Source organism: Calonectris borealis, chromosome Z (assembly GCF_964195595.1).
Source record: "Calonectris borealis chromosome Z, bCalBor7.hap1.2, whole genome shotgun sequence".
Taxonomy (NCBI): Eukaryota; Metazoa; Chordata; class Aves; order Procellariiformes; family Procellariidae; genus Calonectris; species Calonectris borealis.
The window spans coordinates 22,108,569-22,130,462 of record NC_134352.1 but is presented as its reverse complement, the minus strand read 5'-3'; the positions used below and the strand labels follow the sequence as shown (position 1 = coordinate 22,130,462).

Sequence of the window (21,894 nt, the reverse complement as noted above, 5' to 3'; positions counted from 1 at the left end):
TGACATACTGTAACTCAGTGGAGTAATTTAATAATCACTTAGTATAAAGATGATGAAACACTCTTTCACCCAAGGAAAACTTGGTAAGTGGTCTCTACTTGCAATAGCAGAGCAGAAGTTTTTCAGACAATCACAGTATCTAACACCAACCTAAACAGACCAATATTCAACTGATTAATTTCAGAGACATTTTACATTTTAGTTGCAGCAACAGAATCTGCTTACCTGGGGGTCTCTCTCCTTCTCATGTCCTGAGTAGCTCCGCAGGGGCACCAATAGCAGGGTTCTTTCAAAATGCAAGATGGGCCGTCCACAAAGGCTCCGACTTTGGAAATCATTGTTCCTCCCCCTCTACACAAGGTAAGCCCAAACTGAATGGCTGGGGACTCACTACAATGGTGAAATGTATTTTTCTGGGAACTCTACTGTTTCTAAGGGATATTTAATTTTTGATACTGGCTTGCACGGAGAACAGCATATTTGATGTAGCTGAAGAAGCTCCTCTTAGGTTGCCTGTTACTTTGTTACAGGGCACTGGCGTGTGGAGCAAGGTAGACTTATACGTGCTTCAACGTACGTATTTCAGATATTTCTCCAACGCCCTATTTACTTGTTAGTTTTTTTCACAGCTGATGATTGTTCCATTTAGAACAAAATTTCTCCAGATGCAACGTTCATAAATACAAACATACTTAGCAACAGTCTTCCAAAATGCTGTTATTGTATCTGCCAGCAGCTACGTCTAAATCAAGTTGCTGTGAAAGCCCTAATGACGATGTTTAAAACCTCAGTCCTCAGATCCTATTGAAAGAATACATTTCACTTCTTTTGTTCAACAAGCCAGCTCAAAGCTGTTTTTCTGGAAGAGGAGGTAGAACCACAGACAGTTTGTGAGCCTTTCAGGTAAGATAGGGGCACCCAGCTGGCATATATTTGTCAGCCCAAGCCAATGCCAGCAAGCTTTGAGTGCTGCTGAGGATTACATTAAGGCATTCATTTTATAAATACAGCCTGATAAACAGGAAGAATTAGGGAGCGGGTCTGTTGTACGACACCATTGCTGGGCATCAATGTGGCAGTGTAGCCGTCCTGCATAGTGCAAGCCTGATAGCCAAGATGTTTTTTACATCCTCATGCACATGGTAAAGCCATTTAATTTAATTTCTTATTTAGGTTCAGCCTCAGCAATGTAAAGCTGTGGTTAACATAAAATTATTACAGATGGATAGTAATGGTTTGCTTTTTCTAGCTACATTTAAGCTTCACAGTTCACATTTACGTTTTAACTGCATTTGGACGTCTCTGTTAAAAGTGATTTTAGGTTATGGACTCCTCTTCTTATCTGTGAAATTGTTGCCCATCAATTTGTCATTTAACATTTTTCTAGTCAGAAGACATGACAACCACAAAAATGGAAGAGGCAATGCAATCTAGCATTAACTACACAGTCAAAATCAAGATGTCTACTACAAGTGATGTTCACCATTTGTTTGCTTGACATCAGTTGGGGCATTAGCAATGGCAAATCACGCATGCAGTGTTGGTTATTAGCACAGATTTTTGTCAACTTAAAGATTTCAAACCAATTAAAGTAATTAGATTCTCAGTGTGAGGTGAAAGCATACACATTTTGCTGGCTCCAGAACAAACTATGGGCATTAATGGGAAACAAATATGCCTCCCGCAACCTTTAGAAAAGGATACCTCCGCTGTCAACATTCAGCCTGAAAAGATGCTGTTATTTAGCTGGCGGAAAAAAAAAAAGCTGTAGAATAACGGGGGGCCAAGGAGAAGTGAAATGTAAAAACCAAATAAACAACCCAAGGTAGCTTACAGATACAGAAAACAAAGCAAGAAATATTAGCTGCTTTTCGAAGCAGAACACTGTTAAATTACTTGCCATGAGAAACTACCTAGTTATTCACAGAATATCATTTTTCACTGTTGTCCCCTTACTTCTGCTTCTCTACCCTCATGTCCCTCACAGATGAGAACCTGGTCACAGATAGGGAAACTCAGGAGCCATAGTTTAGGATTTCGCAGGTACAGATTTACCTCAAGATAATCAAACATATCATTCCTCATGAAGCCAAGTAAGAAAGTATCAATATTCGGGCTGTTTCGCAGCAGAGACTTACAGTACCTTATTCAACTCTTCTGAAATTCAAAGCTACTTCCTCTAACAGGGGAGGTACTAAATGCTAAAAAACTGGTAGACCGCTCTCCAGCAAGGCAAACAGGCATGGGTAGGGGACAGGTAGCTACAATTACATCTCATGGTCGTGCTCCATCACCATGTTCCAAAAAACCACCCCACTCTACCATGGGTCAACTTGTGGCCACCATCTGTTGTCAAGAACAAGCAAATACTGTGCTGTTTTGAATGACTTTTACCCCAATTTTTTTTTCTGTGTTTGTTTTTTAATGGATTCTCAACGAGATAGACCCCCATGACCTGAGAGTCTTCTGTTCAGGGAGAAGCCTCGGCCTTTGCTGACCAACTTCCCATTAAGCCCCTCCAGGAAAATGGACTCCCACAGGAGCTGCTGTAGTGTGGCCCCACGCTGGCAGATCCTCTCATTTAGGGATCTCTACTGTTTCTTTTTATTTGCAGCTGAATTTCAGGTCATTTCAGGATGTGGGGAATAAAACCAATTCCCAAGCTCTATCTTCCTCACTTCACTCCCTCATGTTGCTTGAGTCAGTGGCTCTCTCTTGCTCTTGCCCCCTAATCTATGCACTTATCCTAGGCAGCTCAAATCCTCTCCATCATTTTGGTTCCACTCTTACTCCACATTCCCTTCCCTATTTTTCTCTTGCCCCCACCCTCAATATCTCCCAGTTTTAATATTCTCTTACTCTACACCAGTGCTACTCAAGCACGTCATTCCCCCTCCCCAATACTAGCCCCACAGTCCTCTTGCTTCCACCGCTCCAGACTTCTTATAGTTCTTCCAGCTATGTAGCCTCTGCTCCTACAAGGAAAGTGTCTACTGGGACATGCCTACATCCGTCTTACTTCCAAGCTCTGCCCCATGCTCCTTCTCTGCTTTTCCAAGCAGACCACCATCCTCTTAATGTGAAATATGTATAAAAAAAAATTATAGAGTGCAGTTTGTACAATTTTAATGTACTGCAAAGGCCTGACTTCAGAAACAGGTTCTAATGCTACTCTCGCACACAGATACTCTTCCAAAAGACTGTGTTGAATATCTCTTACTGACATACATCAATATGCCACACTCTCATTGAATTTCACTTTAAGAGAGTATTTCAGATGAAAACTCTTTGATTGGCTAATGACCCACTGCATTTGTGTAGCAGCTACTCAGAAGAATTACGAAGTCCATTTAGTAAGGCTACACAACTTTAAAAGCCCAGTATATTGAATAAAATAATTTTATTTGTATTTACTTGATTTTTTTTTTAACAAAGTTTATGGAATCTGAAAGTAGACGATAAAAGGTAACTTTTAACTGAGACTTAATATGGGAGTTTCTCTACCCAAAAATATGTCAAACATTAGGATCACAAAGAACTCCAAGGTTCTGTGCTATACTGTATGATATGTAAACAGATTTTGAAAATACCTTCCCATTATATATTTTGACACAGTATGCACAAATTTAGAAAAATAAAATAAAAATGAAGTTTAAACGCCTCAAGGGATTTCTTAGAAGTAAAGCCATTTGAAGAGCCATTTACAGTCTGCGATGACAAACTTCCATATAATCAAAATATTTTTTCACAATGCAGAATACCCTGCTGAAGGCAACTCCCTATCGAAGTGATGCCGGCAACACAGATCTGATTGTATGGCTCCAGCACTTAAAAGAGCACATTGGTTATACATGGCTTTTAACCTTGGGCTACAATTATGCTACCAGAACTAAATTCAAGTCTAAATCAGTCATGTAGAGAGGTGTGTGTCATCTGAACACTGTTTAGAGTCCTTGTTTTCCAGATCTGATGAAGGTGGTGAAGGCGCTCTGAGGTTCTTGTGCTTACATTCAGGGCGGGATGAACTTTGCAAATACCAGATTCTCCAATTAATGACAAACCACAGATCCCAAAGTAGGCATGTAAAGCATCTGAAAAAAGGACAGAAAAGGAAAAAGAAAATTATGTCAGGCTATAACAGCCAAGTATTCCTGGATTCCAACACCCCTGAATAATTACAGGCAAGGAAAACAAACAAGTGCTTACATTTTAAACTTGAATTTTGACAGAAGAAATTGATTTCTGCCCAAAGCCACCAGTGTGAACTGATAGTCTGCAATCTCTAAAACTAGAGTCTAGTTTTGTTTTATAACAATTCTTGCCCTCTACTTTATTTCTTCTGAGTGCTCAGGCCAAACAGTAAAAGAATTTGAGGAGCTGGGAACAATTTCTGTCCACAAAGCAAATTTTTTTTCCCAAACATGAAAGAATTTTTTGGCTGATTACTTGATGAACAGCTGACTACTGAAACACCAAAATTAGTGCAAATAGCTGCCAAACAGCAAGACTTAGAAGTATGAAATAAGTCATTACTTTATCTAGCTTCCCCTCTTCCCTAAGAGGGAAGAGAGAATACCCTAAGGATAGGAATTCATGAGGTGGCTTGATCAGCAATTACAGATTACTGCCACCAAAAAGGGATGCTCTTATACCCCTGTCCCACCCTGCTCCTGCTGCCTACCTTATACCAACACTACAGCTTGCTGAACACCCTCCATGACCTAAAGCAATTGAAAAAACGTGGAAGAAAATTAACCCAAGCAGGAGAAAACGGACAGTTTTCTGACATTTTAGTGAATTACACAGGTTTGCAGAGGGTTTTGATATACACGAAAGCTAGTGCAAAAAGGAGGAAGGACGTGCAGCTGTACTTGGGGAAGCTGGGAGGAAGAGGAGTGAGCCTGCCTCCTCTGGGCAGCAGCAAGCCATTAGATTTGATTATCTGCCCATGAAATCATAGAATCATGGAATCATAGAATCATTAAGGTTGGAAAAGACCTCTAAGATCATTGAGTCCAACCGTCAACCCAACACCACCATGCCCACTAAACCATGTCCCTAAGTGCCTCATCTACACGTCTTTTAAATACTGGGGATGGTGACTCAACCACTTCCCTGGGCAGCCTGTTCCAAGGCCTGACCACTCTTTCAGTAAAGAAATTTCTCCTAATGTCCAATCTAAACCTCCCTTGGTGCAACTTGAGGCCATTTCCTCTCGTCCTATCGCTAGTGACCTGGGAGAAGAGACCAACACCCATCTCGCTACAACCTCCTTTCAGGTAGTTATAGAGAGCGATAAGGTCTCCCCTCGGCCCCCTCTTCTCCAGACTAAGCAACCCCAGTTCCTCAGCCGCTCTTCCTAAGACTTGTGCTCCAGGCCCTTCACCAGCTTTGTTGCCCTCCTCTGGACACGCTCCAGCACCTCCATGTCCTTCTTGTAGTGAGGGGCCCAAAACTGAACACAGGATTCGAGGTGCAGCCTCACCAGTGCCGAGTACAGGGGCACGATCACCTCCCTACTCCTGCTGGCCACACTATTTCTGATACAGGCCAGGATGCCGTTGGCCTTCTTGGCCACCTGAGCACACTGCCGGCTCGTGTTCAGCCGGCTGTCAACCAGCACCCCCAGGTCCTTTTCCTCTGGCCAGCTTTCCAGCCACTCTTCCCCAAGCCTGTAGCGTTGCATGGGGTTGTTGTGGCCCAAGTGCAGGACCCGGCACTTGGCCTTGTTGAACCTCATACAGTTGGCCTCGGCCCATCGATCCAGCCTGTCCAGGTCCCTCTGCAGAGCCTTCCTACCCTCGAGCAGACCAACACTCCCGCCCAGCTCGGTGTCATCTGCAAACTTACTGAGGGAGCACTTGATCCCCTCATCCAGATCATTGATAAAGATATTGAACAGGACCGGCCCCAAAACTGAGCCCTGGGGAACACCGCTCGTGACCGGCCGCCAACCGGATTTAACTCTGTTCACCACAACTCTTGGGCTCGGCCGTCCAGCCAGTTTTTTACCCAGCGAAGAGTGTACCTGTCTAGGCCATGAGCCGCCAGCTTCTCTAAGAGAATGCTGTGGGAGACAGTGTCAAAGGCTTTACTGAAGTCCAGGTAGACCACATCCACAGCCTTTCCCTCATCCACTAGCCGGGTCACCTGGTCATAGAAGGAGATCAGGTTGGTCAAGCAGGACCTGCCTTCCATGAACCCGTGCTGGCTGGGCCTGATCCCCTGGTTGTCCCGGACATGGCTCGTGAGCACCCTCAAAACGAACCGCTCCATGATCTTCCCCGGCACCGAGGTCAGGCTGACCGGCCTGTAGTTCCCCGGATCCTCCTTCCGGCCCTTCTTGTAGATGGGCGTCACATTGGCAAGCCTCCAGTCGTCCGGGACCTCCCCTGTTAACCAGGACTGCTGGTAAATGATGGAGAGTGGCTTGGCAAGCTCCTCCGCCAGCTCCCTCAGTACCCTCAGGTGGATCCCATCCGGCCCCATAGACTTGTGAGCACCCAGGTGGTGTAGCAGGTCATTAACTGCTTCCTCTTGGATTATGGGGGGTTTATCCTGCTCGCCATCCCTGTCTTCCCTCTCAGGGGGCTGAGTACCCTGAGGATAACTGCTCTGACTATTAAAGACTGAGGCAAAGAAGGCGTTGAGTACCTCAGCCTTATCCTCGTCCTTGGTGGCAACGTTCACCCCCGCATCCAATAAAGGATGGAGATTCTCCTTGGGTCTCCTTTTGTCATTAACATATTTGTAAAAACATTTTTTGTTGTCTCTCACGACAGTGGCCAGGTTGAGTTCTAGCTGGGCTTTTGCCTTTCTAGTTTCCTCTCTGCACGACCTAACGTGATCCCTGTACTCTTCTTGAGTTGCCTGCCCCTTCTTCCAAAGGTGGTAAACTCTCATTTTTTTTCCTGAGTCCCAGCCAGAGCTTCCCGTTCGGCTAAAGATGGAAAGAGGATGTGTACTTAATGTGCCCCTTACAAATTCTCAACACTTAGTCATCTTTTGGAGGTGTCAGTAAATTCATATCTGACTAAAATGATATTACAAGAAAGTCTCTGGATAGAGAGACTCTGAAAGAAGGCTTCTGCTTATCAGCATTAATATGCAGACAGAAGCATGCTCAGCAGATACAGCTCCTACTGACCTTGCAGAAAGTGTGTCAGGCAAGGAGACCTCAACTTCAGGAAATACAGTATATTAACCCCTGTGGACAGCTCCACTGATACACACTAAAAACCGTATACAAATTTAATTACCTGTATATGGTTATTTGGTGGGTTTAACCACAAAGTTCAACAGTTGTGCAAATCCATACTAACTTAATACTCAAGTTAGTTCTATCCGAAACATTTATATGCAGCCTGTGTACTCCTCTGTTTCAAGCTATGAAATACACAAAGTTTTTCAAAGTCAAAAACCATAGGTCCAAACATTTTGTTTCGTAAGTAATTCACAAATATGGAATGCAGCATGCAACCTCGCAACTGCTTGGCTGCTGTCTTAAAAACATAACAAAGTAAAGTGTGTTTATACTTCTACAAGAGCAAATCTCACTGTAGTGTTTTACATGTAGTATTTATGCACACTCATTTTCATCCTCTCCCTCTGTTATGTTAAAATCTTTTGATCCTTCTCTTGCATAACCTGTAATTCACATGTGCTTCCAATTCTTTTATACTGCATATCATTTAAAGATAACAAGCTAGATGCATCAGGGTTGCGGCACAACCTCCTAGGGCACGCAGCAGTACATCTAGTAATTTAAAAGAAAAGTTTATTTAAATCTAGTCATGACTTATGCACAAGTCTGAAAAAAACCCAAATGGCTTTGGTATGTGTTCCAGCAAAATGTGGTGGATTAACCCTGGCAGGCAGCTAAGCATCGCACAGCTGCTCGCTCACTTCTCCCCTTCCACACCCAGTGGGAGAAGAGGAAAGGAAGAGTAAAAGTGAGAAAACTCATAGGTCGAGGTAACTCGTAGGTCACGTTTATAAGGAAAGCAAAAGCCACAGGCGCAAGCAAAGGAAAATCAGGAATTTGTTCACTATGTCCTATCGGCAGGCGGGTGTTTGGCCACTTCCCGGAAAGCAGGGCTTTATCACATGTAATGCTTAGTTGGGAAGACAAACACTGTAACGCCGAACGTCCCCCACTTCCTCATTCTTCCCCCAGCTTTTACTGCTGAGCTCAATGCCATGTGGTATGGGGTATCCTGCGGCCAACGGGGCCAGCTGTCTCGGCTATGCCCTGTCCCAACTTCTTCTGCATCCTCAGCCTCCTCGCTAGCAGGGCAGGGTAAGAAACAGAAAAGGCCCTGACACTGTGTAAACACTGCTCCGCAACAGCTAAAACATCAGTGTCTTTTCAACACTGTTTTGGTCACAGATCCAAAACACAGCACCATACGGGTTGCTAGGAAGAAAATTAAACTACATTAATGTGGTTTAATGTTTGTAACAAGTAGTATTAACACAAGGTAGCAGACCTAACTGCTCAACATGAAAGACTTTGAAAAAAAATACGTATCAGTCAATTCTAAACAAAGAATAGAACAAATACAGTAGGTGTTCAGTTCTGTTTTGAAGTATGAATCTCCCAGTGTCCGTGCCTGCTTTATAAAACAGTAATACTACTACTACAACGATATTCAGAAGATTTTTCAGATAAAAGCCTTTCCTATATTGGACAACCTGTAGATCACTATAAACAAAACAACAGTCATGTCCTGATTCACTTTGTTATGCTCATGTTTTCAAAGGTTTACAAGCATTTAAGAGTCTTTTGACTTTTTAGATTTATTTTCAAAGGCAAGAAAGTTTTCTAAGCTCACTGCTCAATAAGCATGCTGGTCCAAACAATATTTTAAATCAAGAAAAAGTGTTAAATAATGCAACTGGCCTCCAGAACCAACAATGTGTTGATGTCTGTTAGCATGGAAACATCAGGACTACAAAATAGTATTTCCCTGAATCACCAGTTCTGAAAAGTTGTTTGCAACTTTGGAAGTCCTTGTAATATATAGGTTATCAAAAGCAGTTGACTGTTTTGTGCAATTTCTTCTAGTCTTCTTTCTGAAAACATTATTGCACAGCAAAGACAGGTTGACTATCCACATTTAAACAGAGCTTTTATAAAGTAGGAGCTACAGAAGTTCAAACTCTGAATCTATCTCAAGAGAGCACCTTTGAAAAAATGGCATATTCTTACTTTGCAAACTTTCCCTAGAATATTCTGTCATATCTGAGTTTTGCAACACAACCAAATTGAGGCCACTGTTACCAGCTTTAAAAATGATGAATGCTTCAAGGAGAATGAATAATTTCTGTCCATATTCAGCCTCAACAGAACTATTAACTCATTTGCAAGACCTATACCACTCTCATTACCTTCACATTTTGCATTTATACTGAAGTCCAGAGGACTGTGTACGTTTAACCAACAGTAGGCTTTTGAGAACAATCGAGTTGCACAGATGCTTCATGTTAGTAAAGTGTGAAATCTTTATTGTGGAGACATACAACGATCAAAAGACAGCTTGCCTTTCAGATACTAGACTGAGCTTGTAGGAAGCTCAGCTGTGTACGTATGACAATGAAATCACAGTTCCACAGAAACAAACTTTGCAATGCTGCATTTATAGTCATTCTTCACTTTAGAACTGCATTAACTTTCTACTCTTTCCTTCAAAACATGAACACAGACTTATGTCATTGTCTGCCTGAGGAAAGAATGCTGCAATAAGCCCACCTATCACAAGAAAACAAGATACAGCAAAAGCTTGCTTTATAGGAAACAGCAGTGTTCAGGCTGGAACATCACACAAATCAAAGCAAACCAGCTTTATTATTAGTCTTGCCTTTCTCAAATCTTACCTCAAACAATCACAGCTATGCTAAAAGACAAGATAAGGAACTTTGCACATGACTGGGATTTTAAAAATATTCTTTAATTCCTAGCTCACTAAGTAAATGGTTCATCATGATAAACAGAAATATTTCCTCCAAGTGACTATCTATATAATGCAGAGTAAATACAGCTAAGTCCTCAGGAATCCTAAGCTGGTTTTCAGGGGAGAGCACATCTATCACAACCACTGTGTTTTCAGTGTGGGTCCATCTTGAAAAATTCTCAACTACTGTTCAAACTGAAATGATGAAAGGATGAAGTATCAGGGCACAGATTCTGAACAGACTCATCTTTTATTCTGACTAAATTTTTATCTTATTTGGTCCATTTACAGACTGTTTATATTTCCTGTACCAAATGCCACTGGGCAACACTACTGGCATAAGGTTTGTTTTCACAAGTTTTAATATCTTCATTGAATTCTAGCATCTTTTGAAATTGCTTCAAATTAAAAGATTTTAGCATCTTTTCAAATTTTTTACTTGTTCAAATTACCCACTTCCAAAAGGATAATAATTAACTTTCAGATGTACTACATATAATTGCTATGTGTAACTACAACGTACAAATCGTATGTAACTATGTAAACTTTGACTGTTTTTAAATACATCAATGACTTCTGAATAAGCTTAAAGGATTCCTTTAAGGAAACAAATGTTCTGAAATACGTTACTCAGCCCATTTACAAAGATACCCACTGCACAATATTCCTTTTAACTAGAACAGTTAAACACACACGGAAAAGCTTGTCCAGCACTAAATAGACAGTGATACTCTTTCAGTGATAGTCTAAACAACAATAGCTCTCTTATTCTGTGGCTGAACAAGGGAAAACTACACTCCCCATCTTTCCCTTAAATTATGAAAATCTCATTGTATCTCAAGGGTTTTTTCCATTTTTGAAGAAGACTGAGGCAAAAAACCTTCCTTTACACCTCTCAGATGTCTGACTGCTGGAATGTATTTCTAGCTTAGAACACACTCACCACAATTTTGAAAAGTAAATTTACCTGGATGGCTATCTGGCCACTTGGCAAATCCACCAACAAGGCGATCTTGAGTTGACAGGATGTAATTTCTGTTTTTCTCAAAATTTGTATATTGGAATATGTTCAAGAGCTGAAAAGAAATTAGACCGTTACAGTAATATACTAAATCTCAGTGTATCTTTAAGACTAAAATATCATGACTATTTATGAGATAAGCAGTGATACCAGAGATAGCACTGATCTGGTAAACCTCCCTATCCTGCATTTTTGCAAGATGAAAGACCTTTATAAGTGATCTGTGCATATTCATGCAAAATACGTAACTCTTGTGCCAAATATATGACTTTTCCAACCAAAGAAAACATATGATGCTTAAAGAAATCAAAACAAGTCAGTTACTATCCTGCAGCTGTTCTGTACACTACCTTCAATGTTGCTCCCACCCAAAAGGAATAGCAAGTGTCTACAGGTTTGTTGGGTCGTCCATGGTAGCCATTCTGTTGTCTCATTATACACCACCTTCTTATTCTGTTCAGTTCTTTTTCTGAAAAAACTTCCTCCAGTTTACCCATCAAACACAGCGATGCAATACCACAAAATGTAGAGCCACCTGTGAAGAGAGAGTTGTTTTTGCAATGTTTTGATACCCAGATTTTCACCGAAGCATTTATGATCTCAGTCAGAACTTTAACTAGGGTAGTAACAATTAAATAAATGGATTTTTGAAAGTATGAAAGTGTTAATTTTAAGTCTAAGAGCCAAATAAATAAAAACACTTTAGTTCAGCTTGTATGTCAAAGGGGAAAACAAACCCAACTCAACTCTTGCACAAATAAACCTGAATTCATTTTCTTAAAGCTTTTTTTCTTAAAGCTGTAAATTGCCGCGCAATTTACATTACACGGCAGTCCAGAAATAAGTAAATTGCAATGCAACAGAAAATATTTCTTCATATGTAACTTAAAAAAGAAAGCTATTGGGATGCCTGCAATCAGACTGAAGCAGAGATGCCAAAGGCAGTCTCAGACATAATCCCCCAGAGGATATAAACTGACAGAGTGTCTGATGAGCAGAAAGCCAAAAAAAAAGGGGGGGGAGGGGGAGAAGAAAAAAAAAGAAGGAAAGAAAAAAAAAGAAGGAAAGAAAAAAAAGAAGGGGGGGAAAGAAGGGGGGGGAAAGAAGGGGGGGGAAAGAAGGGGGGGGAAAGAAGGGGGGGGAAAGAAGGGGGGGGAAAGAAGGGGGGGGAAAGAAGGGGGGGGAAAGAAGGGGGGGGAAAGAAGGGGGGGGAAAGAAGGGGGGGGAAAGAAGGGGGGGGAAAGAAGGGGGGGGAAAGAAGGGGGGGGAAAGAAGGGGGGGGAAAGAAGGGGGGGGAAAGAAGGGGGGGGAAAGAAGGGGGGGGAAAGAAGGGGGGGAAAGAAGGGGGGGGAAAGAAGGGGGGGAAAGAAGGGGGGGGAAAGAAGGGGGGGGAAAGAAGGGGGGGGAAAGAAGGGGGGGGAAAGAAGGGGGGGAAAGAAGGGGGGGAAAGAAGGGGGGGAAAGAAGGGGGGGGAAAGAAGGGGGGGGAAAGAAGGGGGGGAAAGAAGGGGGGGAAAGAAGGGGGGGGAAAGAAGGGGGGGGAAAGAAGGGGGGGGAAAGAAGGGGGGGAAAGAAGGGGGGGAAAGAAGGGGGGGGAAAGAAGGGGGGGGAAAGAAGGGGGGGGAAAGAAGGGGGGGAAAGAAGGGGGGGGAAAGAAGGGGGGGAAAGAAGGGGGGGGGGACAGAAGGGGGGGACAGAAGGGGGGGGACAGAAGGGGGGGGACAGAAGGGAAGGGGGACAGAAGGGGGGGGAAAGAAGGGAAGGGGGGGGAAAGAAGGGAAGGGGGGGGAAAGAAGGGAAGGGGGGGGAAAGAAGGGAAGGGGGGGCAAGAAGGGAAGGGGGGGCAAGAAGGGAAGGAAGGGGGGGCAAGAAGGGAAGGGGGGGCAAGAAGGGAAGGGGGGCAGAAGAGAAGCGGGGGAAACGGACAGGGGGAAACGGACGGGGGGGAAATGGACGGGGGGGAAACGGACGGGGGGGAAACGGACGGGGGGGAAACACGGACGGGGGGGAAACAAACACGGACGGGGGGGAAACACGGACGGGGGGGAAACACGGACGGGGGGGAAACACGGACGGGGGGGAAACGGACGGGGGGGAAACGGGGAAAAGAAGGAAGGGGGAAACGGACGGGGGGAAACATGGACGGGGGGAAACGGGGAAAAGAAGGAAGGGGGGAAACGGACGGGGGGAAACACGGACGGGGGAAACGGGGAAAAGAAGGAAGGGGGGAAACGGACGGGGGGAAACACGGACGGGGGGAACGGGGAAAAGAAGGAAGGGGGGAAACGGACGGGGGGAAACACGGACGGGGGAAACGGGGAAAAGAAGGAAGGGGGGAAACACGGACGGGGGGAAACACGGACGGGGGGAAACACGGACGGGGGGAAACACGGACGGGGGGAAACAAGCAAGAAGGGGAAACAAGCAAGAAGGGGAAACAAGCAAGAAGGGGAAACAAGAAGGAAAGAAGAGAAAAAAGAAGAGAAAAAAGAAGGAGAAAGAGAAGGAAACAAGGCGGGGGAAAACAAGGCGGGGAAAACAAGCATGGTTAATACTACGAAAAGGCTACTGGATTGTTATGGTTGCAATAAACACAAATTATACTTCTAAGGAACTTTTTGTTGTCAAGGAAACTGCAAGTAAAATTTGGAATTAGAAGATAAATTCATGTTCTTTGTGTATCATGGTCATCACTTTTTAAAGCCCATCAAAACTCATTCTGAGTCTACTACCTGATATGATAAAATTATAGCCTGGGAAAGACCGTAAGCAAGCTGCTGACACAAGACTTGGGGCCCGACATTCCTCACACTACCCTGGTGCTAGAAGACCCCAGGAACTCTAAGGTTATTTTCATTCTGATGCTGAAATGCAGCAGGAGAAGGATGCTGAAGTAATGCTATCTGTTATCACTAGCGTTCTACAGTAACTTAGTTAACTCATTTTGTAAATATATAAGGGTATTAATTTAAGTTTTTCAACTTTATCCATCCTGCAGGAAGAAAAAAGATGGAATACTATCAAAGCTCAATACTAAGGATAAGCTAGCAAACATTTGATAGATTTAGTATCAGTCACATAAAAGTCAACAGGTTGTCTGTCACGAGCAGACCACTACTTCATGGGATAGAAAAACATTTTGCTTAAAAATATCAGTCCCTTGGGAATTCCCATCTTCACAACTACTGTTGTGAAACTACTGTTTACAAAAATTAACTGCTGCTTCAAGATTTGAGCCCCCAATGGATGCTGTAATCTATCAGAGGAAATGTTCCTAGGTTTACTAATAGCTGCTGAAACTGGAGATTATCAGGTGCATTGCACAAAATCTGCTGCAGATAAAACCACAGAGTAGCAATGTGGAAAAAGTTTGCTCTGCCAGAAAGAGTCAAGGACTACTGCCAACACCTTTCAACAAAACATTCATGAGGTAAGATTAATAGAGTTCATATATTAAGAGCCCAGCTGGTCTGATATTAACCTGGCACTAAGGGAAAAGATAGATGATATTCTGAGGCATGTTTTGGATTTGTTCTTCCTCATCCCACCTCCTTAAAATCAGAAAAGAAGGACAGGCATGACATACCCTGCACCTCTTACAGCATTTTCAATCCCAGTCTTAAAAAATAGGTGTAGAATATTTTAACATTCTTACCGTGAGATTCCAGTCCAGCTCCCTGTGCCAGGCCGTTATCGTAAGACTGAAGAAAAAAACCCCACAAAACAGTTACTTTAGAACCACATCACCTTCACAGACATTGCAATTTCTCAGTTTAGTAGCAAAATTATCACCAGACCATAACCACCATTTAACCTGATTAAATTCTGAACTTATGCCTCAAAAAGCTCTTGGCACAAAACAGTTAACAAATCAGCCTTGTTTCAATGCAGGAAGCTTTTATGACTTTCATGGAGTTCATTTTAGTTGTGACGTATGTTAAAAGTCTGAAATTGGGTAAACGTGTCTTTGCCAAAAAGGGAAAGCATGCGATGCAGATAACCATTAAAGAAAAAAAACCAAACAAACGCTTTTTTTGTCTTTATAAAAAGAGAAAATGGATATGTAATTCCAAACAAAATTAAATGGATAAATTAAATCTGTCTCTAACCCAAAAGCTGGTTAACATACAAAAAGGCAAAATGCAAGGGACTACCGTGTGTAAAATACTGAAGTACAAGAAATGCTTTAGTAAGAAGCAAGAACATCAGGCTTTAAAAAAAATGAAGATCGGGGGGAACCAGAAGTGGCCACGTAATAAAACATACTATTGGACTAAACTTAACCTGCCCTATAAAATATTACCGTTAAAAAATACTTCAACAATGCTGAAAAATCACTTTGTTAAGTGAAAGAAAAAGGAGAAACTTGAGTCTGATGAACAAAGCACCAAGAATATTATAGTACAGGTCTGTTAGGAGCAATTTAGGAGCAGATGATATTGTATATGTAGGAATAACAATCTTTCTCCCCTAAAAATTCATTAAATCATTTTGCATTAAAAGAAACAAGAGATCACAGTAAGTTATTAATAAAATGGAAAATGTTTATTTTACAAGAGTTCACAGAATACTTAATAAATTATCACTGGACAAATACTAAACTGTTTAGTAGGACAAAAATGAAGTTTAACTGTTGAAAGCTAAATTACACAGGTCCTACATCTTCCAAGTTAACTGCCCAATTAATGATTCGTTCAATATCTGACCAGACAGTTAGAAAGCAATTTTAGCTTCTTCCCACTCCTCCCGCTCCCCCCCCGTCTGGTGCCGACTATGAATTTCTCATGTTTTCTCCAAAACATTTAACAGTGGCTAATAGACACAGGACACCTTGACAGACCACTAATGACTCCCATAGTCCTAACCAAAGAATGGCTACAGGAGCTAGCAGGTCTTTAGGAATGACCTAAGGATTATTTTGTAGATCTGTTTTTAAAGCGGACATTGAGAAGAAAAAAGTAAAGAGAAGCAGACACAGAAGCTACATTAAAACTATATTCCTCGGTTTTTGAGTTGTTGCTGCAAGTTGAAGCAACTAAAAAGACTAACATCTGATACGTACACGTCAAGCTGCAGCTTGACATTCTAAAGTTTGAATCAGTCAATTTTAAGTAATCCCTATGAACGTCTGAATGTTAAAACACACAGTGTAAACTCTCAGCACTGCCTTTTGAGAACGCAATGCAAATGTGCTACCACACTCCACAGACCTATTAATTGCTAAGCAGAGGCACGCTGATTAGCAAAGCTATGCTGGCAAAGCTAATTAATTCTACAAACAGTAATTATAAGAGGAGGTAGTTTGCTTTATGTATGACAAAGTAATTAGCTCTGGAGAAAAGCTGTTAAGTGTGCATCCCAGACAGTGTATTATGTTGGGCTGTACAATTAGCTTGAAATTTTAACAGACAATAGTTGACCTTTGGCTGACTGGTGGCTATTTATTTACAAATAGCAGCTGCTCTTTGGGGACTTGTGTGCATTAAAGAACTACGGAAATATTTTTGTTTCTTTGTCCTTTTGAAAAGACCCAGGAAATTATATGCAAAAGAGGCTCTAGGTTACTGCAACATGAAAACTGCATAATTAAATACTATTCTCAGGAAATGTGTAAATCCTGTTGGGAACAATCTTTGCTTCATAGTCTAGAAGTTTCACAACCAGCTTAATTGTATCAACTCATATACCTGCATTTCAAGAGGACTCTACTATACTAGAAGAAGCATACTTAAAGCTTCTTGCAATATCTCTTCTTAAAAAACAAATTTGCAGTAAACCAAGCAATGTTGCAAAAAGCGGTATTTTAGAGTCTGTGAAGTCATTCAAAATTTCAGCATCTTAGTGTCTTGTTTTTTCACTAGTGATATATCTGACTTTTGAATGTGAAAGCCAAAAATCAGCCTATGCTGATAAAAATTGTGTGATTGGAACCTGACTATTTTATTGACAATAAAACTGATCCAGAGTTATTTTTGTGATCAGTATTGTATAAACACTTTTTAGTCAAGTGATAACAAGAGGGCTATCCATTCTGTATAAAGATTCAATTCTTTTTAACACACTTTCCTGAATAAAGCAACACCATTGTTTCATGTTACAGTCTTCTGCTGTTCTTGACATGCCTAACTACACAAACCCTCTCCTTCCTTCAGCTGTACTGAATTATGTCACAATTCTAATACTGCCTCACTAAAGAAAATAAATTCCAAAGAATAAGCTAAAAAATCGAGAAGCTTATTACAAAGATTACTGTGTTTAACCAGTCATGTTACTCTCCATCCAGGTTAGTTGCACTTCATCTGTATGCCAATTTGAATAACTGAAAAACAGTCTGTGAACTATCACTTGCTTCATCTATGTGCGAATGACGACATATGATAGTAAAAACTGCACCTTTCTGTCACAGCAGTTTACCACTGAGCAACGCAATCTCTTTTATTTTATAATTAATGGAAGTACCAGAACGAGGTAACATTGCAGCAAAACAGGAAAAAGCATTTGCAAGAAAGTCTATAGCAATATTCACTGTATAGTTACTTACATAAGGAATAACAAATGAAGTAATCTCAAATAGAATTTACTTTGAATTGTAATATATATAGGTTATTTTTAGCACCATCTACAAAATCTTAACAGGAGAAATCAAGCTAACATTCTTGGATACCGCATTTCACATTCATTGTATTTAAGAAATACACTTTAAGAATACTTGGTTCATGTAATAGCTAATTGAATTGGAATATATCTCAAGGAGGGTCATGGAAAGAGATGAATGAGAGGAAGGAACCACTATGAAATGATTTTCACAAAGGGCTACTCCCTGACATTTGAGACTTCTTCAGACACATCTTCAACTCTACAATGTGACCAAGCAGGATGCAAAGATTTTGTGTATCTGCCTAGAAGTCCCAGACACTTTGCAACCAAGTCAGTGCACTGAAATACTGGTCTGACCAAACTGCACCCCCAGAAAACGCAGGCAAAACTAGGGTACATGTGCATACCAACGGTGCAGTGAATTAACAGTATACCAACGCTTTTAAAAAAGAAGTCCTACTGAACACAGTGTATCTACCACAGTCAATCTACCAATTCAACAGTAAACCTGGACAAAAATATAGCACCTCTTGTAACACATTAGCACATGCTAAGATGACTGCTGCCTACAGAACACTGCTTACAGGATCTCTAAGTTACTCTCTGAGCTAGCCAGGAAAAGAGAGAGTCTTCATGATAAGCCATAGCATCCTCTGGACTTCAACCATGCCCAGACTCCAGTTTTATTTCACTGGTCAACTAAAGTATTACTACGAGCCCTTTTGAGAGGTCTTCTTCTGTTCAGCATTCAATCTTTTTTTTTTTTTTTAAAGTGGTGTCAATTTTCTCAGTAGGAACGTTAACAATTGGAATTTGCAAGTACAAGGATTAATGCTAAGGCTCTAGAAGCAAACTATAAAGGTGGTTCAAGATCACGGTAGACAGTAAATGTCCAGTGCCATTTCAAAGCTCCAAACTTTCAAAAAATCTCCACTTGCCTGCTTTACCAATGGCCTCATATGATGCTCTCTAGTTCTTCTCTTAGAAAGAAATAATTGCTCCCTGCTCACTTCATCTTTTCAGTGCTACTTATTACCTTACACACCTCTGTCACACTCCATTTAATCATCTCATTTCCAGAATGAAAAGTCGTAGTATGTTAAATGCTCCTTTTACACAAGCTGGTTCGTATCTCTGATAATTCAACTAACTTTCTTTGTACCCTTCCTAGTTTCACCATATCCTTTGGGACCAAAACTGCACTCAAGTGTATAAAATGCTAACTAACAGTTGATGTGATGTATAGAACAACACAATGAGGATTTTGCTCTTAGGTTTTGTTCTCTATTCTTTCTTAATATTTCATTCTCCTATTGTATCGCTGCTAAGCTATCTGATTAAAGCCTAATCTCAATAAACACAAAGGTCCAGCAAGGATCAGAGAAAGAAGAACCCTCCTGACCTTATCAGTGAAAAGCGAGCACCCCGACTGGGCTGCTCCCTGACTGTGAAAGGAGAACGGATAACTCATAGTCCCTGGGTGAAACCCACCGAGAGGATTCAGCAGGGACATTCTCACCCTGGAAACCCAGGCTAGCTAAAGCGGGCTACTACTGGGGTACAGGGGCTCTTATGGGATGCAGGGGAAGAAAATTCTGGGATTGTATAAAACTTCCTATGGGGTGTTTTCTGGGGAATGCAGGGGTGTGCACAACTTATTATGGGATGGCTAGGGAAAGGACCAATGGTGAGAGGAACCAATGGGGAGGAACAAGCAAGGGAAAACAGAGGGAAAAAGGGAATAAAAGGTGTTAGTAGAGCGTAAGCAGACTGCTGGTCCATATGCTTGTATGACTGAGCTCTGCCTTTGATCACCTTGATAGGTCCAAGACTTATTAAATCCTATTTTTAACTATCTTCTGTGGACATGCACTAGCTATTCCGAGTGTGTGTTTATGAGAATGCTAGCAAACGTTAGGCCCAAATAGCTGGTGGGTAAGACAGGCGGTCTGAGTACCAGCAACTGGAGTGGGACCACAAATCCCAGGGGCTCATAGGCTGACCTGCCAGAAGTGGGGGGGACATGGGCTCCAGGGGATAGCTGTTGGATGGACTATCAGCATCAAGCACAGCATCAAGGCTTTCTCTTTTTTTCCACTTCACCACCCACCAGCGTGTAGGCTGGGGGTGGGGAAGAAGCTGGAAGAGGACACGTCAGGACAGCTGAACCCAACTGGCCAAAGGGATATTCCATATGTTGTAACTTCATGCTCAGCAATAGAACTGGGGTAGCAGAAGAAGAAGGGGTGGGGAGGAGGGAGGTGTCTTCCAAGGTGACTGATGCTTGAAGACTGGCTGGGCATCAGTCTGCTTGTGGGAGGAAGTGAGTGACTAATTGCCTTTGCATCACTTGTTCTTTTCCTCTTTTCTTTACTTAGCTAACTGTCTTTACCTTGATCCATAAGTTTTCCTGCTTTTGCTCTTCCTATTCTCTCCCCTGTCCTGCTGAGGGGTGTTGGGGGGGGGGTAAGCAGAGTAGAAACATATTAAAAGGCATTACAAGCAATGTAGGTGTGATAGTACAAAGTTTTGTTCATACTCTCAATTCCAGTATGCAGGCTAATGTCATGAATGCACAACGTATGAATTAGATTGATCTTAAATTTTTTGAAAAATAACATATGAAGAAAATTATGTTCCCAACTAGTCTTTGGCAGTGTGCCACAAAGCTTCTTGTGATGTACAGTAAGAAATGCTTATGCATCTAACTACCTCATCAAAAAATAAACAAAAAATAAAAACCAATTTGGTCTGAGGCAGGAGATTACGTCTTTTTTTTTTCAACTTGTTTCTCACTTAAATTTTACAATCTCACTGCTGGCAGCGACTACTAAACCATACTGGCTTACAACAGAAGTTATATGTCATAAATTTGGCTCTTTTTTGTGGACCAGAAGAGTTTACTATGTACGTTTCCTCACATTCAGGGAACTGTAGTTTTCAAGCTTACTCAGCTTCTTTGAAAAACATTTATTTTAATCTTGGAAAATGAAATTCAATTAAACTAATGAAAGCATCGTGAAAAAAACCTGAAAACTCTTTTGCTCCAACCAAATATGAAGACAGCTTGCACAGGCACAGAAAAAAATGTGTATATACTAATATTTTAATATTTTCCTTCATTCCAAATATCTAAATAATGAAGTGCATGATTGGAAATGCTTATTAAGCTTGAACTGATGTCAATAATTAGTTTTTCCTTTGATTCTGTATATCATTTAAAAAGCAGGACTACAGCTCATTGAAATGTGAGAATTTTAGTGATGCAGTGCTTTACTTACGCACTTTTTCTAAGTTATAAGAACATCAGGCCCCAGTATTCAAAAATTTGCTTTCAATTTTAAATTGAGTTTTGAAGAAAAAAGATCAGATTTAATTTGCAGTGAACGAACACACCAAATAAAATTATCTTGCTAGTACACACATTACAATGAAAGTAAAAATGCAAAAAACCAATGTACTTTTTCATTTTCAACTCACTAAAGCAGGAACAGAAAAGAAAGAAATTACGATAATATTTCAATTTGGACAGAGAGATTTTTAGTCATAGTTAAGAAATAAAGCTAGTAACTTTAAAATGTGGTAAGAAATAACACTTTGCAAATACTCACCATACTTCTTCTAATGTAGTCTATTGCTTTTTTCATATCCATGCCTGACCAGTTATCGAGCATGTAGCAGATGCAGGAAGCACAGTACACAAACCTCATATCATTTTCACTTCCTTCCAGCACTGCACAGAAACTGAAAGAAACGTTTCTGTCATTATTACTGAATAGCCGGTTATATCAGAAAATATGAAAAGCAGCTCAAGGAATTGCATAATTTTTCCTTTAAAAGTTAGCTACTGTATTTACAGAATTCACACAAATATAACCCAAAGCTATGCTAGATTTTCTTTTTAGAAGATGTGATTCTAACTAAGCCAAGCAAAATGAATAGAGCTATTAACATTTAGGGGCCTGGGTGACTTTATTTCCAGCAATGAAATGACATTGGTCTTTATATATTCAAAGACATTAATGCCTACAGTCTTTCACCTACCTCAGTATATACTGATGGTATGACTTACCATTTTAACATTTACTGTTTTAGGCAGAATTCTTTGCCCTCCCAGAAATCTTAGTAGCTCACAAGGCTTTCTTTCCTGACTGCAACTTCAGGATTGGTTTCCCAGATATGTATAAATGTAATTGTTATTACTACCATTTCTAATACAAATAGTGAAAATTACCTTCAATCCAGTTTTTGATTTCTTATGGCTACAATCTTTCCAAACTCTACGAACATTTTAAAGTTGTTGTATCTGGGTTATCTAGGTACA

At 41.1% G+C, this 21,894-nt stretch overlaps 1 protein-coding gene across 1 annotated transcript in view; it reads right to left on the bottom strand.

Moving 5' to 3' along the window:
* Window positions 1–3,665: 3,665 nt before the first annotated feature.
* Window positions 3,666–21,894, bottom strand: part of PGGT1B (protein geranylgeranyltransferase type I subunit beta) — a 41,830-nt gene continuing 23,601 nt past the window's right edge. The window contains 6 exon segments of the mRNA XM_075137552.1: window positions 3,666–3,957; window positions 3,960–4,091; window positions 10,921–11,029; window positions 11,325–11,509; window positions 14,629–14,674; window positions 21,182–21,314. Coding sequence (XP_074993653.1) covers window positions 3,911–3,957; window positions 3,960–4,091; window positions 10,921–11,029; window positions 11,325–11,509; window positions 14,629–14,674; window positions 21,182–21,314 — 652 coding nt within the window. The 3' untranslated portion in view covers window positions 3,666–3,910.